Genomic DNA, 15,922 nt, shown 5'->3' on the forward strand with positions numbered 1-15,922 from the left:
AATTTCTAGTTTTTCTATGTTTTCTAGAATTTTTGTATATGTTTCACTATCTTCCGAATCATAATTATTTGTTTCTTCAGCATCTATTGTATTTATTTCTAATTCACTGGTTTCTGGTTCTTTATTTTTTATTTCTAATTTTTCTTTAAATTGATTTATCTCAATTAATAATTTTTGTTCTTTATCTTTTTCTTCTTTTTCTTTCTGTCACTTTTCATATAAATATTTTAGCATTTGTAGTTCTTTTTCTAATTCAGCAATCGTACTATTTTTAGTTTCTTCTATTTTTCGTATTTCTTCTGTGGTTTGTTGTTTTATTTTATCTATTTTTTTTTCTGTCTTTCTCTTCATTTTCTCTTTCTATTCTTACCATGACTGTCAACTTATCTTCTAATTTTAATTCTTCTTTTTCTAACATTAAATATAAATGTTCACCTATTTTCTTATAATTTCTTCCTAAATTAGAGAATACTATTTTTATTTTTAATCCTTCGTGATTTTCATATGTTTTTTCATCTATTAAAAATTCTTCTTTGTTCATTTAATTTAAATGTATATAGGTTATGTTGATATATATATTCTAAACTATCTACTGTTGATTCTAAATTTGATATTTCTTCTTTTTGTGCATTTACTGAGTTTTTACTAACTCCGGTAATTATGTTATACTGTAGTCTTTCTATCCTTATTTTTAATTCTTTACGTTTTTCAGATATTATTTGTTTTAATTCTTTATATTGTTGTGTTTTTTATACGTTATTCATCTAAAAAAATATTATAAATATTATTTTGGTGAATATCTAAATTTAATTGTTTCATAATTAATAAATTAATTAAATAACTCCAAATATCAATCATCTGGGAATCTACTCTTCCTCCCATATCACTCTAGGTTCTCCATGCAAGTACGTTCGAGGTTTTAGAGGTAAATATATGTGATTTATTTGAGTAGGTTGTAATGTGGCAGCATAATTCATAGCTCCTTTGTTGGGGATTAATGTTTTCATGTTACTATGTTGAGAAGCCTCGGGCAATGGCTGTTCAACGGCCAAAGTGGCCATCGCCGACAATTCTAGGGTTTCTCCGTGCTAGGTTTTCACTAGGGTTTTAGAGAGTGTCTTATTAATATTGAAGGTGTCTAATAGGAAAACAAATCTTGAGGGTTCCAAGTAAAATCTCGAAATAAGTGTAATGATTTATCAATGAGTTAAGTCAAATATTAATTTCTCTATCAAATCATACAAATGACACTAAAATAAAGCCATAAACGTGGAATGTCTTAAATAGCTGCCTGTGCGTGGCTTTAATTTCGATAGGTAGACCCTAAAATACCTCGTAGTTGACTCGTCGACACTATGGCCAATTTAATTTGTTTTGCCTGATTCTTTCAATTATTTGCATTACATGACATTTATGACAATATCAACGGTGCCTAAGTTAACGGAGAGAAGTAATATAGAGGGGTTTTCGGTGGTTTTCACAATTCATACTAACCGTTTCAGCATATGGAATTTGGAATTAATAATTTACATATTTTTTCGTAGGATATTTAATTTTTTTTAAGTAGGTGAAATTATATCTTTTATTGAAGACTAATTCAATTTTAAGTAGGATATTTAAATTGTTTATAATTTGACATCCCCTATTTTCTTTGGAATCCTAGGATGTGTACTCAAATAATATCGAGGTATATTTTAATTTTACGTTAAAGCATAATTTGCACTAAAATAAATGAAAATACTACAACCTATTCTTTTTCTGTGAATAAATTTAAAAGACATTCGGAGGTGATATTGGGAGATTCATGAGAATCGATTACTTTTTCGAAGACACCTTATGGTTGAATTATCAATCTCAATAGTATGATAGTAACAATTACTCTGCCGTTACAAATAGTACAACATTAAATATACTAAACAAATCAAATAATTAAGGAATATTCAATTTAAAGGAAAAAGCAAATATTTATGGAAAAAAATAGAAATGAAAATGCTAAATTTTCCTTGCGGCTATTCCTCCATCTATTTAGTAAACTGGAACTAATCAGCGAAACAACTGCTGATGAACACTACTGGCAACTCTGCCTGCCTTTCTTGGTTTGTTATATTTCTTGCACAATTCGATCACAAATTCTAAACCAAATTATTCAATGGGATTGATCAAGATTAAATCTTTTTCATTCCTCTTCACAATCTTGATTCTTTTCTCCCTTTTCCCACCTCCATCATCATCATTATCATCTTCCCACCGCCATCGTCAACACAGCCGCCAAAAGCAGCGCCATCATCACCGCCGAAATACACAGCTTAATAATATCCCCAGTACATTTCTTCCATCTTTTTCCCCACCAAATGTAAATGGTGAATGGGTCCTTTTACATCATTCAATTGGTGTTTCCGCCATGCACATGCAGCTTCTCCACAACAATAAAGTTGTCATCTTCGACAGAACCGATTTCGGAGCTTCTAATCTCTCACTTCCCGAAGGCAAATGCCGCTACGACGACGAAGTTCTTGACGTCGATTGCTCTGCTCATTCTATTATCTACGACATTCCATCGAACACTTACCGCCCTCTCATGGTTCAAACTGACGTTTGGTGTTCCTCTGGAGCCCTCAATTCTGACGGTACACTAATACAAACCGGTGGATACCATGCCGGCGACCGAAAAATACGATTGTTTTCACCGTGTGATGATGATTGTGATTGGACTGAATTACCGCAGAATTTAACGGTTCAGAGATGGTACGCTTCTGATCATATACTTCCTGATGGGCGTGTGATTATTGTAGGAGGAAGAAAAGCTTTTAGCTATGAGTTTTTTCCCAAGAATGAGAATGATAATGGTGGTGTTTTTGACCTTCCGTTCTTGATGGAAACTACTGACCCCGACGAAGAGAATAATCTTTATCCATTCTTGTACATTTTACCCGACGGGAATCTCTACATTTTTTCCAATCAACGGTCCATAGTATTGGATTATGTGAATAACAAGATTATCAAGGAATTTCCGATGATTCCCGGCGAGAAGAGGAGTTATCCGTCTACTGGGTCTTCAGTGATGCTACCGTTACGTTTACATTCAGTTGATCAGAATCCGGTGGTGGAGGTGTTGATATGCGGCGGCGCGTGGGGCGGCGCGTATGTTAAAGCACAGGAGGGCGAGTTTTGGCGGGCTTCAAATACATGTGGGCGTATGAAGCTGACAGATCCGGATCCTCAATGGGTCATGGAGGAAATGCCGTTGGGTCGGATCATGCCCGATATGTTGTTATTACCCACAGGAGATGTGATCATACTAAATGGAGCGGCAAATGGAGCAGCTGGATGGGAGAATGCTGTTGACCCGGTACTAAACCCGATTCTTTACTGGCCAGACGAACCCGACCCGACTAAAAGATTCACTGTGCTCAACCCTAGTACAATACCAAGAATGTACCACTCATCAGCTACTCTACTACCAGATGGCAGGATACTAGTGGGTGGAAGTAATCCACACTCAACGTACAACTTTACGGGAGTAATGTACCCCACAGAGTTGAGCCTAGAAGCATTTTCACCACCCTATTTGGCGACAGAATACGCTCATAACACCCCTTTAATCCAAGCCGTCGACCAGGGGGGAATCCTATCGTACGGTCAGCAATTTTCCATCACATTCTCGCTAGCGTTTCGCCATCCTGATGCAAGGTTCATAGTAAGCATGATTGCACCCTCATTTACAACACACTCATTTGCAATGAACCAGAGACTGTTGGTTTTGGACATTGTGGGAGTGGAATGGCTCAGTTGGTTTGATTACAAAGTTACGGTGTTTGCACCTCCATCACGGAATATTGCACCTCCAGGATATTATATGGTGTTTGTGGTTCATCAAGGTGTTCCTGGTCATTGTGTTTGGGTGAGGATGCAGTGACCACTGTAGCTATTCTCCTTTTTATTTTTTGCTCTCTATTGACATTGAGTTTAGAATATGTGATTTTGTACTAGGTGCGTCATATTTTTTGGTTAGCATTTGAAATAAAAAAAATTGAGTAATTGGAAATATATATCACCATGTTTTTCAATCAAGACAATGATTGCGTAGAGTGCCAGTCAATGATAATTTTCATTCAGTGAGCTGAAGTCTTATTTTTTGGGGGCTATTCTAATATTTTTATGAAAAGGATGGTACTCTTGGTGAGCAAAAAAGTATATACACTATATAGTATAGTAGTAAAGGCCAGTAGAATTTTGGATAATAGAAAATTGACTAGGACGAAGAAAGCAAATGAGCGGTATAAATTTCCATTCAGGTAGGTTATATTGTGGTTACAAAAGCATCATCTTTCAGCACGGGCAATGCCCACCGGTAGAAATTGATCTTAGTGTATCCATAATAGCTTTTGCGTAATCTATAAACTTCAAATTATGAATCAGCCTCTCATGCCTTCTTAGTTGCACCTATCTATAGTTATCAGAATTATGACCCAGCAGCCCATCATCAAACAAATAGATCTTGCCAAAAAACATAGATGCATAGCAGGACATTTGCTCAACAGTGATTCATCCCAGCATTTTGATAACCTAATTAAGCTTGTTATTTGAAGATGTGATTTGAAGATTTGACATAACAAAAGGTTGTGAATACAACTCGTGAAGTGACTGGAGACTCTATCAATTGATCGAAACCAGATGGATATTCCCTCTTTTCTGGCCCTGTTGCGTGGACAACGTCCAGCAATTCATCAGACACTACCAGAAATTAGGTCTATGGTGACGGTTGCAAAACCATTGCAATAGGCTAAAAAACCGTTGCCATAGACCTATCGCAACGGTTTGGCAAGTGTCCCATAGGTGGGCGTTGCGATAGGTCTATGGCAACGGTTGTCTAAACCACCGCCATAGGTCAAGCTATGGCAACGGTTTTTGTTAACCGTCACCATAGATAGATCTATTGCAACGTTTATTTTTTGACTTATTGAGACACCTATTTTTGTCTATTGTAGCGGTTACGAACCGTCGCAATAGATGCATAGCATCTATTGCGACACTTTTATTATTCTATTGCAACACTTTTGACTACCTATTACAACTATTTCATTACCTATTGGACCGCCTATTTTCATCTAGTGCAACGGTTCGTAACCGTTGCAATAGATTCTATTGCAACGACATTGAACCGTTGCAATAGAATCTATTGCGACAACATTAAACCGTTGCAATTGCCACATGTCATTAAATTGAAACGATATATATAAATAGTCGTATTAATATAAATTTTTATCTACATACATAATAAATTATAGCACAATATATACACATCACAAAACAAAATCATTCATTAATAATCTCATAATTCAAAATATGCAACAAGCTAGTAATTTAAACAAGTCCAAATGATTAGTTAAGTTTTTACATACTAGCAAGTTCAAGTGGCGATAAGTTTCAAAAAATTCAATACAAAACTATTGATATTAGAGAATTTATCCACAACTCAAAAATCTTCTCAAGTAAGATCAATGTCTTCGTCATTTTCTTCATCTCTTTCTTCATTTTGGACACCTATAAAAAGAGAACAAATAATATAAATTAGCACATAAATGACAATATAAAAAGGACTATTCCACAACAAAATAAGTAGATAATCTGATTATTAGTTGCTTGTATTGATCACTACAATAGTTAATTTTTTATATCTCCCTTCAACAGAATCAACTACTGCTGGAAGAGAAATACTCAAACTTAAAAGAGTGAGCGAAAACTCAAAGTTAGGGAAGGAGTTCCAGCCTTGAGAAACACTGGGTTCACTGAAATGACCTCAGAATTAGTAGCCAGTCCAGCCTTAACTATATCAAACTTAGACTCCCTAAACTTTGTAATAACTTTAATACTCTTCATCAAATTCTCCATAGCAGTATTATCATACAATTTAGAGCCATGTCCAGGCGTTTTAATTTAGATCCATGTTCAGGTGTTCCAACAGCCTTAACCATATGCCAAGGTGTCCTATCAGCATAGAACACTCTTAAAATCATCATTAGTCGAAGCCTGTCCATCCAATCATAAACCCAACATTTAACTCTTCAAATTCTTTCAACTCCACAAACTTATTCATCCCATCAAATCCACCAACCTTTTCATCAGGCACATACACAATATGAACATTTCTCAAAGGTACAAAATCTGGATCAAAGTTTTGAATTGCCTTGATTGCTTCCAAATATTGCATGCCTATACACTTATCATCCTGTGCACGTGCAAAGATTTTTTCATCAAAAGTTATGTGAGCAGAAAAAGACAGGTGGGTCCATTTGTCGGGCTCAATAGGTACGAAATTAAGATGGGAGTTGAAGAGAATGGATGGAAGTGAAGGGATGGAATCAAGTTGAAGTGTAGCAGGTACAGGAGTTGTATCAATGCTTAAAACTATTGGCAAGTACCCTAGACAAAAAAGGTGACATGCTCATTCTAATCTCAAATGACTTATTAAGGTAGTCAACCTCAGAATAGCATGCCACAATACCAAACTATCACCATCTAATCAGCAGCAGGTGCACACCAAAAGCAAGAAAAGTTCTACCAACAGATAGTTACTACCAATAGATCAAGAAATGTAAACTGACCTTGATTGTTACTACCAACAGATGGACGGTTTATTGGTTGATTAGCAAGGGCTTCTCCTGACGAATGAACATTGAATCTTAGCATATTAGGATCAAGTGTTAATCCTGGATTTAGACGCCGAAGTTTTGCAATAATGTTCATTGTAACTTCACACTCAATGACATCTCTTTGAGCATTCATTCTTCGTTGCATCCTCTCTTCTAGTTCATCCAATCTCTTCTCCACCAATTCATCAGGTTTTGAAGAAGGTCCAGAATCACTTGCTTTCTATTTCAAAAGAGTCTTGGTAACACCTTGTTCGAGTAGTCTTACTCGACCAGGATGATTAGGCCCCATAACTGTGGTGAATGCATCAGTTGATTGAGTACCATCTTTACTTTTTTGAGTCTCTACTCTCTCTATTTCAACCTACACATCGGATTCAAGAGCAAGTAAATTTAGTTGATTCAATATTTAAGAAAATAATGATCTTGATCAATTTTGAAATAGAAAATTTTATATTATTTTGCTTGTAATCTCTTCAGATGTGTCCTTATATGCTCGATCAGGTTTTCTTCTTCTAGTAGCCATAAAGAATTCCTTATTCGACAAAGCACCTTCATTTTCCTTCATTTTTTCCTAATTTCATGCAAGTCAGCATTACAATATTATCAAGTACACGCCACAAGTTCATAGTAAAAATATGAGAAAATACTGAACCTTGCGAATTAAAGCCAAACTTGTTTTTCCCATAGTGTGTGGATACTTAAACTTTTTCTTGTTTTCTTTGTTAGTCTTGGAAGTATCCTGCAAGTCAATATTTATGAGTTTTTAATTTAAAGATTGAGGTGGTGAAGGTTTAAACACACAGAATTTGATGCCTTATATCGATAGAAAGAATAACGTAAAAAGGAAGATCAGGTGTGATGAATTCAATAATAAATGCATGCTAATAATAATATAACAGTTGCCCATATTGATATCATACCTCAGCTTCTTCGGAATTCCAATGCTTAAAGAGATTCTCAAATACAGGTTCTGGAATAGAGATAGGCCTTTTTGCCCTTCGAATTTCATCATTGGTGTAGGCATAAAAGTGACGGTTCTTGAGTCTGGACTTATGACCTTTAAACACAGCATTAATTGATCTCATAGCCCAATTTTTCCGTTGTTGGGAATGTCATATTTCTCCTATAATTTGGTTGAATTGGGTTAGTGTAAAAATTGTAAAAAACATTCAAGTAAAAATCAAAATATTGAGAACTTAGAACCTGAATATAGCTCCACATATCATCGTGTGTCTTCAACTTTGTCCAACTGAGATTAAGAGGATAAAATGTCTCATTCCTTGCCAATGTGCCAAGAAAGCTAGAAAATTCAATGACTACTGCTTTAGTTGGACCAATAGGCTAGTTCAGCTCATTTAGCACTATCAATTGACGGTTAGTTCGTCCATGTACTGCTTGCATTTGTGTAGCTCCTCTTTTTCTTTTATTAGTTGAAGGGCCTACAATAATATTAACAACAAAATTACTGAAATGCAGACAATTTTTGAAATAGTATGAACTAAAATATATATATATATATATATATATACTTGCCTTCTCCGGATTGTTCATTTGCTTGTAAATTAGGATGTTGTGACTGATCTTGCTGCACTCGTTCAACTATGGGTTATGACGCACGAATGGTAGATTCTGGTAATTCTTGTTGCACTTGCTCCTCTACTGGTGCTGCAAGAAAGGTGGAATCCGAAGACACCTGTTGCACTTGTTCTGATACTTGAGGTATAGCTGGCACCTATTGCACTTGTTTTGGAACTTGAGATATAGGTGGAACATTGTTTGACTTCTCCTTTTCCTTCTACTTTTGAAACTTTTTCTTTGCATTTATGTAGCTTGTGTTCTTCTTCTTCTTCTTCTTCTTCTTCTTCTTCTTCTTCTTCTTCTTCTTCTGTTCTAGTATTTGTTTGTTTCGTAGAGTTGCTAGTAATCCAGCTGAAAGAAAGTTTTTAGCTTTTTGATGATTTCTCGAACACCCTTGTTGATTCATGATTTTTTAAGTCTCTGTAAGATCAAGAAAAAAAATGTAATGTCAACCTACACATCTTTTTTTTTCTTCACCTCTTAAATCATATAGAATATTATATAGTGTTTATCGCTACTTTGACAGACTTAAGATGAAGAAAACTAAGATAATCTTGAGATTGTTGCATTCAACTAGTTATAAATAACCCACAAATAGCTAATTGTTTTTTCTCAAAACGACAGTCATGCCCTGAGGGAAAGACATTTCACTAAATGTCCGCCAGCATACCTGTCTCGCGTGAATGTCTGCCAAGCAGATTCTCTATATGCTAAGACATGACCATTTTTATTCTTCCTTCTCTTCATAAGATAATCAAAAATCCAGCAACAATGTAAGAACACCTCATAGGATATAATGATAAGAGAGAAAAAAAATATAGTACCTCAGTAAAATTCTGCTACTACTAGTGTTTTGTATATGGAGTAATTAAAATAACATGAGATCTATTATTCAACGGGGATATGTTGGATGATGGACATATTGATACAAAGTTGATTTCCCAAGTTGTCAAATTCATGGGCTAAAAAGGTAGAATTAAATAGTTATATAGACCCAAATGGTACGATGGATAAGATCTAACTCAGTCCATCTTAAACTAAATACTGATGGCTGCAATAGTAATTCTAGTAGTGCATAGGGCGTTTTGTTAGGAGTTAACTCTCTTTAATAAAGTAAATGTCTTTATGTTCTGTTCAAAAGGCCAGAGATAAGATAAAATTTGAGTAGTAAGGTATGCACAAAAACAAATCTGTTGTCTCCCACACACACGATCTCATTCTTAAAAAAAACATACTTTCGACTGTTCTTTTAGTAATCAACTCAAACTAAAGTAGGACAATCAAGTGAGCGGGACGAAATCAATACATGACAAGAAGCCAAGATATCTCAGACATCACAAGTAAGACTTAGGTAAATTAAATGCCTCTAACAATCTTGCAATAGTAGCAAAGCAAATCAGAATTCTAAAGAAATCTCAAGATCAAACTTAATAGGATATACTGATAAAGTTGGATAAATGTTGATCCCAAGGCCACAGAATATACGAACTTCAGCGAAGAAGAAATGTACAATTCAATTCAGCAGCAAAATTGATAACGAAGCCAAGTCAAAAACAGAGGTAGAAGAATTGTCTTGCAAAGACTAGACTAGTTTTTTATTTTCCTTCTCAGCAGTATCTTTAGTCCACTTTAGTGGAATGGTCAAAAATCAAGCATATAGCTGACTAAAATAAACAAAATAAGTCGAGTTGAAAACCAGTAAATAAATACTACAGAAGCTCATCGAAATTAATTAATCAATCACTATGCATATAGTGTTCTTGCCTATGTTATGATACAATAATCTTAAGCTATCATCTCGACTACTATATGAAATATGCCCATTAAATCCTTTGATATGCATTCTACCAGCAATCACGATTGATCAAATTGAATTTAATGAATGAAATATTGGTTAGAAGAGATTTAGTGTTCATCAAAGAGTTGACTGCAAAATAAAGTAAGAAACCAAAAAAGTCACAATCTTCAATTGTTATTATCATAAAATTTTTCATATATGTGGAGTAAACAACTGCATATCATCCACAATAGTTATTATCATAAACTTTTAGCCTTTTTTCCTAAAGATTACCTAGTTACAGATACCACTCTCTCATGATTTCAACTGATCATTATTTATCATCCATGCTTTTTTTATACTCAGAAACATTCATTAAGGTATTACTAATAATGATACCTTGATTGATACACTCATACAAAATAGGCCAGTGGTAAAAAAGAGAAGGAAATTATCGTGTGAAAGCATGAAAAGCAGTAGAAACATTAATAAGGAGCCTTAATAGAACAAAAATGACAAGTGTATAATAGCTCTACAGATATACTCCACTTAATGCTTCTTACCTGATGTTGGTAGTTGATGTAGCTTCCTTCAGCACAAATGACCAAAGATCACCACCAATACTTAAAACTGTACAGTTGTAACACAATAAAAACCAAAGCTCAGGGTTTGTTCTCAATAAAGTTAAAACAACCTTATCACACCCCTAACATACCTAAAATGGATATCCTAAAAGAACGACTACCAGCTGCTTAGAAGAAGTTTTTACTGTTGTATAGTCAATTGCATCCTGTGAAAGAAATGAAAGAGCAAATACTGAGACGTAATGTTCTCTTTATATTGAGAATTAAAGTGATCAACTTTCTAAACAAGCATGGATATAAAATATGTACGGAATAAAATTTAAAACTCGCACAAACAAATAAAACAATGATGAGCATATATTTAAAGAACTTTTTTGTCTAATCATCTGCCTTATCCAATCCCAATCAGTATCGTGAAACTCATCCTCGTCTTCCGATGTTTCCACAACTATATCTTCTAAACGTTCTTCAGTAGATGGAATATCAACAACAACAACGGCTCCATCTTCTCTTGCCCATCTAAAGTCACCCCCATCCAATCTAGTTGAGGGACCAATGTCATCATTAGGCTCCCTCCAAAATGTTTCTCCTATATTAGGACAATTCTCTTCCTCTAGATCATACAAATCAACCAGGACTTTATTCCTTGCATAATAAACATCTTTCTCAATTGGATCTGCAACATAAAAAGCTTGATAAACTTGTGATGCCAACACAAAAGGATCATCTTGACTACATAACTTGTTGAAGTATACCCAAGTTAACCCATACTCATCTACTTCATTCTGATGCCAAGCACATCTAAACAATACAACACTAAAACAACCATAGTAATCAATCTCAATGATATCTCAAATGACTTCATAATAAACCACCACTCCATCTATGGGATTTTGGTCCCTAGCACTAGCAAAACTATCAGTTGTTGCTGATAAAGTCACTCCACTATTCTGAGTCTTGCGTGGGGTATACCAATCTTTTGTATGAAATCGATATCCATTGATAAAATATGCACTATATCTCTTAGCCACCGTGTTAGGCCCCTTAGATAGCCATTTTAAATGATGAGATACTTCAATATTTTTAACTTTCTCTTCAAACCAACTATTGAATTCCCGACTGTGAGTCCTTGCTCTTCCCATACATTGGATCTAGTATGATTACTCAATGAATTTTTATGTTCCCTGCAACCAAGAATATTGAAAATATGATTACTCGTCGTTATAAATAGATGTTTATGTACCTTATCATAAACACATAAATTAAGTTTAATATGTAAATATCTTACTTGATGAACTTTTCCACCTCTTCATCTCCTGTGTTAAAAAGGACATATCGATATGCTTCATAATGCAACTTTGCATCCATCAAAAAGGTGCAATCTTTTTTTTCTCACTTCTAATTGGATGACCATTCTTAGGAAATATAAGGGACAAATTCAGAATGGGTTCCTCATCTTCAGTTTGGTACCTACTAAATCGCGTCTTCACACCATCATGTAGGTATCTTGAACAAAAAGTCAAGAACTCTTCAACCACATAACCTTCTGCTATTGATTCTTCTGGACATGATCTATTACGAATGAGCCCCTTAAGATTACATAGGGCCCTCTCAATGGAATACATCCAACGAAGATGAATAGGACCCCCAAGCTTAATTTCATTTACTAAATAAACTGGCAAATGTAGCATTATATCAAAAAATGTTGGATGAAAAATCATTTCAAGGTTCGATGTAATTTCACCAATTTCAGACTCCACTTTTCAAGATCTCTTGGAGTAATTACCTTACTACATATGGATCTAAAAAAATTGCACAATCTAATCAATGTCAATGCAACATTCTTAGGTAGCACTTTTCTAAAAGCAACCTATAGCAAGTGATGCATTATAAAATGAGCATCATGACTCTTGTACCCTGATATCTTCATCTCCTTCATATGTACGCGATCTGATATATTTGAAGCACATCCTTTAGGTAATTTGACATTTTTCAAGACACTGCAAAATAATTTTTTCTATTTCGGCTCCATGGAGAATGAAGATTGAGTCAAACTTACATTTCCATTACTATCTTCTACCGGTTGTAGCTCCTCCCGTATTTTCATTTCTTGTAAGTCATATCGAGAATTTACATGATCCTTTGACTTTCCATCTATATCCAATAAAGTTCCAAGCAAACTATCACATATATTCTTTTCTATGTGCAGTCGATCAAGATTGTGCCTCAATTTATTATTGGGCCAATATGACTATTCAAAAAAAAATAGATCTTTTCTTCCAAGGACCCTTATTATCTTGAGACCTTTTCTTTTTGGCCTTTCCAAAAACATTGTTGAATTCGCGCAACTCTTCAAGCACTTCTATACCCAACAAAGGAATGGGTGCGGGTTTATGTTCCTCCTTACCATCAAATAACTTCCTATGTTTTTGCAATGGATGATCAAGTGGCAAAAATCTCCGATGTCCCAAATAACACATCTTTCGACTATGTTTGAGATATTGAGAGCATGTGTTATGATTGCAAGTAGGGCATGACAATTTTCCCTTAGTACTCCATCTTGAAAGCATTGCTAATGCTGGAAAATCACTAACTGTCCATATTAAGGTTGCACGCATTTTGAATGTTTGTTTGGTTTCAGCATCATATTTATCTATTCCCGATTTCTATAGTTCATTTAATTCATCAAGTAGTGGTTGCAAATACATATCAATATTATTTCTAGGAGAAGATAGGTCTGGAATGATCATTGACAACATAAGATAGTCCGACTTCATGCAAATCCATGGTGATAAATTATAGTTCATCAGCATAACAAGCCACATGCTATGAGAAATACTCGTGGTTCGAAATGGATTAAAATCATAACTCGAGAGACCTAACCTAAGATTACGAGGATCTCTATAAAAGTCTAGATAGAAATGATAAAAATCCTTCCATGTTTGGCAATCAATGGGATGCCTTAGATTTCTGTCATTCGGTCATTCATTAGCATGCCATTTCATTACAACAGCTGTTTCAGGACACATGAATATCCTATAAAGCCTAGGCTTTAAGGGAAAGTATCTTAAAACCTTTGCAGGAATTTTGGAGCTTGCATTGGTTGAGGCATCACCAACACTCTTCCATCTAGAAGTCCCACATATAGAGCAAATCTTTGCTTTCTCATTGTCCTTCCAAAATAACATCCAATCATTAGGGCATGCATGTATTTTGTCATATTCAAGACCTAAATCTCATATCACATTTTTGGCCTTATTAAAAGACTCTGGTATCTGAGCAAAGGGAAAGGCCTCTTTTATCAACACTAAGAGATCTGAAAATATTGCATTACTCAACCCATGCAATGATTTAAACAAGAACAACCGAATAGTGAAACTCAACTTACTAAAATTCTCACAACCCAGATATAATTATTGTTTTCCTTCCTCCAATAATTTAAAAAATTTAGTTGCATCTTCAGGTAATCGCTCTCCAACTCCTTCTCCATGCCTCGATTCAATATCTATATTTCTAAACGTATCGTGAAGTAGTCCATCAATATCATCACGCATATTAGAACCTTCATCATCATTGATTGGATGATATATCTTTCTCGAGGAAGCGTTTTCTCCATGGAAAGTCCATTTGGTGTAACTAGGAAGAAACCCACTAGAAAGCAAGTGATCCTCCACCACATCTCTATAATGCCAATATTAATTCTTGCAGTCTCTACAAGGCCATAATATCTTATTTCCTTGAGCATCTCGTTCAAATGACTTTTCAAGAAAATATTTCACTCCATGCTCGAACTCATCAGACCATATTAAACAATTCATCCAAGTTTTATCTTCACTATCCATTAAGATTCTACATATATAACATATCAAAATCACCAAAATCATGATTCATGATAAGCTAAAATATGAACATTGTAAACCACGTGAAATAGGAAACCAAGAAACTTGCACAAAAATTTTAACAAGTTTAACAAACATAAGCAATCCGTACTAAGAACACTTCACCGACTAGAAGAAAAAAATTGTTAGGTTTTTGAGATTGCAAACTTAACGATATCTCTTACCTAGGTTGCTTAGACTCTTCAAAAATATGAACCAACAATGACAATATCAATGAACCCAAGTAGCATAACTAGAACCCACAAGCAATCCATCTACAAAAATATAATCAAGTCAAAAAAATATTCAAAACATCTTAAAAAGAAACTACTCATCGTCTTATATCAACTTAGTGTTTTTGCTTTCAAGACTCAAGAGTACCTTTGAAAGGTGGGCTTGATTTTATCAGTTAATTTAGGGTTTATTTACAGTTAATAGCTTTAACACTTCTCTTAATAGTCTCTTTTTTTATATGTAAGTTAATAGTTCAAAACTTCACAATTTGTCATTTGAGCTCTCCCACCTCCCAAAAAATAAAGTTTCTCATCTCCATTCTATTGCAGGGTGTTATCTAGGATGCAGAGGAAGAGAATCATTGTACATATTTGCATACACTTCATGCAAAAACATGGAATTTTTTCTCCCATTTCTATTATCCAGGGTTACTTTTCTATTTGTTTCTGCCAAGTACCAACTACAGTGAAGAACAAAAAGAATGGCAGAATTATATTTTTAACTGCCAGTATCAAATCATTTGATGATCCTGGTATGCATATGTACAGATAATCAAAGAACTGAACTAACTAGCAGATTTGAAAATGTTACTAGAATAGAATAAAACACCATTAACTCCACTGAGTTGCTGGAGTGCGAGTAGTACAATACCTACCTGAATAAAATTACCCCATAAAGTTAGTCTTAGCAGGACTGAGGGGTTTCAATATAAGTCCTTGTATAGTCAAGGATTCCAGATATAAATCAACATAATTAAAGAGCAACACAAATGTGTACCAGCAAAGGATGGTAATATCGTCGTCTCTTAAGCTCAGAAAAGTGAATGGTAACTTTTTTAGTTCCTGATCTCACAGATTTCTGATGCAAAGATAGGACATATTTGGATGGACAGTCATGAAATACTAGACCTATATGGCCAAGTTCCATATCAGTTTCCATATCAGATTACCATTAACCAGAACTATTCATGTTCACCATTTATATACCAGATATTCCAAGCACTCATATACTAGAAAAAAGTGTAATAAAATCCTACCACCGTGACATATACAGATTTAACCTTAATATTCTAATAAAGATAGTACCTCCCCTCAACTTGTATGACCTGTTTTAGTTTAGAAAACCTGACTCGATTAACTTTTCATGTACTGTTGGACATCTCTAACCTATTTTGCTTGGACATCTCAAAAATGTACCAAAACTAGTAGTATATTTTTG

At 34.6% G+C, this 15,922-nt stretch overlaps 1 protein-coding gene and 1 long non-coding RNA gene across 2 annotated transcripts in view; both read left to right on the forward strand.

The window, feature by feature from the left end:
• Nucleotides 1–15,461, forward strand: part of LOC107870716 — a 33,606-nt gene extending 18,145 nt beyond the window's left edge. Inside the window, exon 4 of the long non-coding RNA XR_001674292.2 lies at nucleotides 15,034–15,461. This is a non-coding gene — a long non-coding RNA (uncharacterized LOC107870716). The remainder of the gene's footprint in view (nucleotides 1–15,033) is intronic.
• On the forward strand, nucleotides 794–4,067 carry LOC107870715 (aldehyde oxidase GLOX-like). Its single transcript, XM_016717327.2, has one exon. It carries the CDS (start codon nucleotides 2,150–2,152, stop codon nucleotides 3,914–3,916), a length of 1,767 nt encoding a protein of 588 aa, XP_016572813.1. The 5' UTR covers nucleotides 794–2,149; the 3' UTR covers nucleotides 3,917–4,067.
• Nucleotides 15,462–15,922: the final 461 nt, after the last annotated feature.

The sequence above is a fragment of the Capsicum annuum genome, chromosome 5 (assembly GCF_002878395.1).
Source record: "Capsicum annuum cultivar UCD-10X-F1 chromosome 5, UCD10Xv1.1, whole genome shotgun sequence".
NCBI classification, from domain to species: Eukaryota; Viridiplantae; Streptophyta; class Magnoliopsida; order Solanales; family Solanaceae; genus Capsicum; species Capsicum annuum.

Coding starts and splice junctions, on each gene's coding strand:
- LOC107870715 (XM_016717327.2), top strand. CDS start 2,150: ATGGGATTGATCAAGATTAAATCTTTTTCATTCCTCTTCACAATCTTG.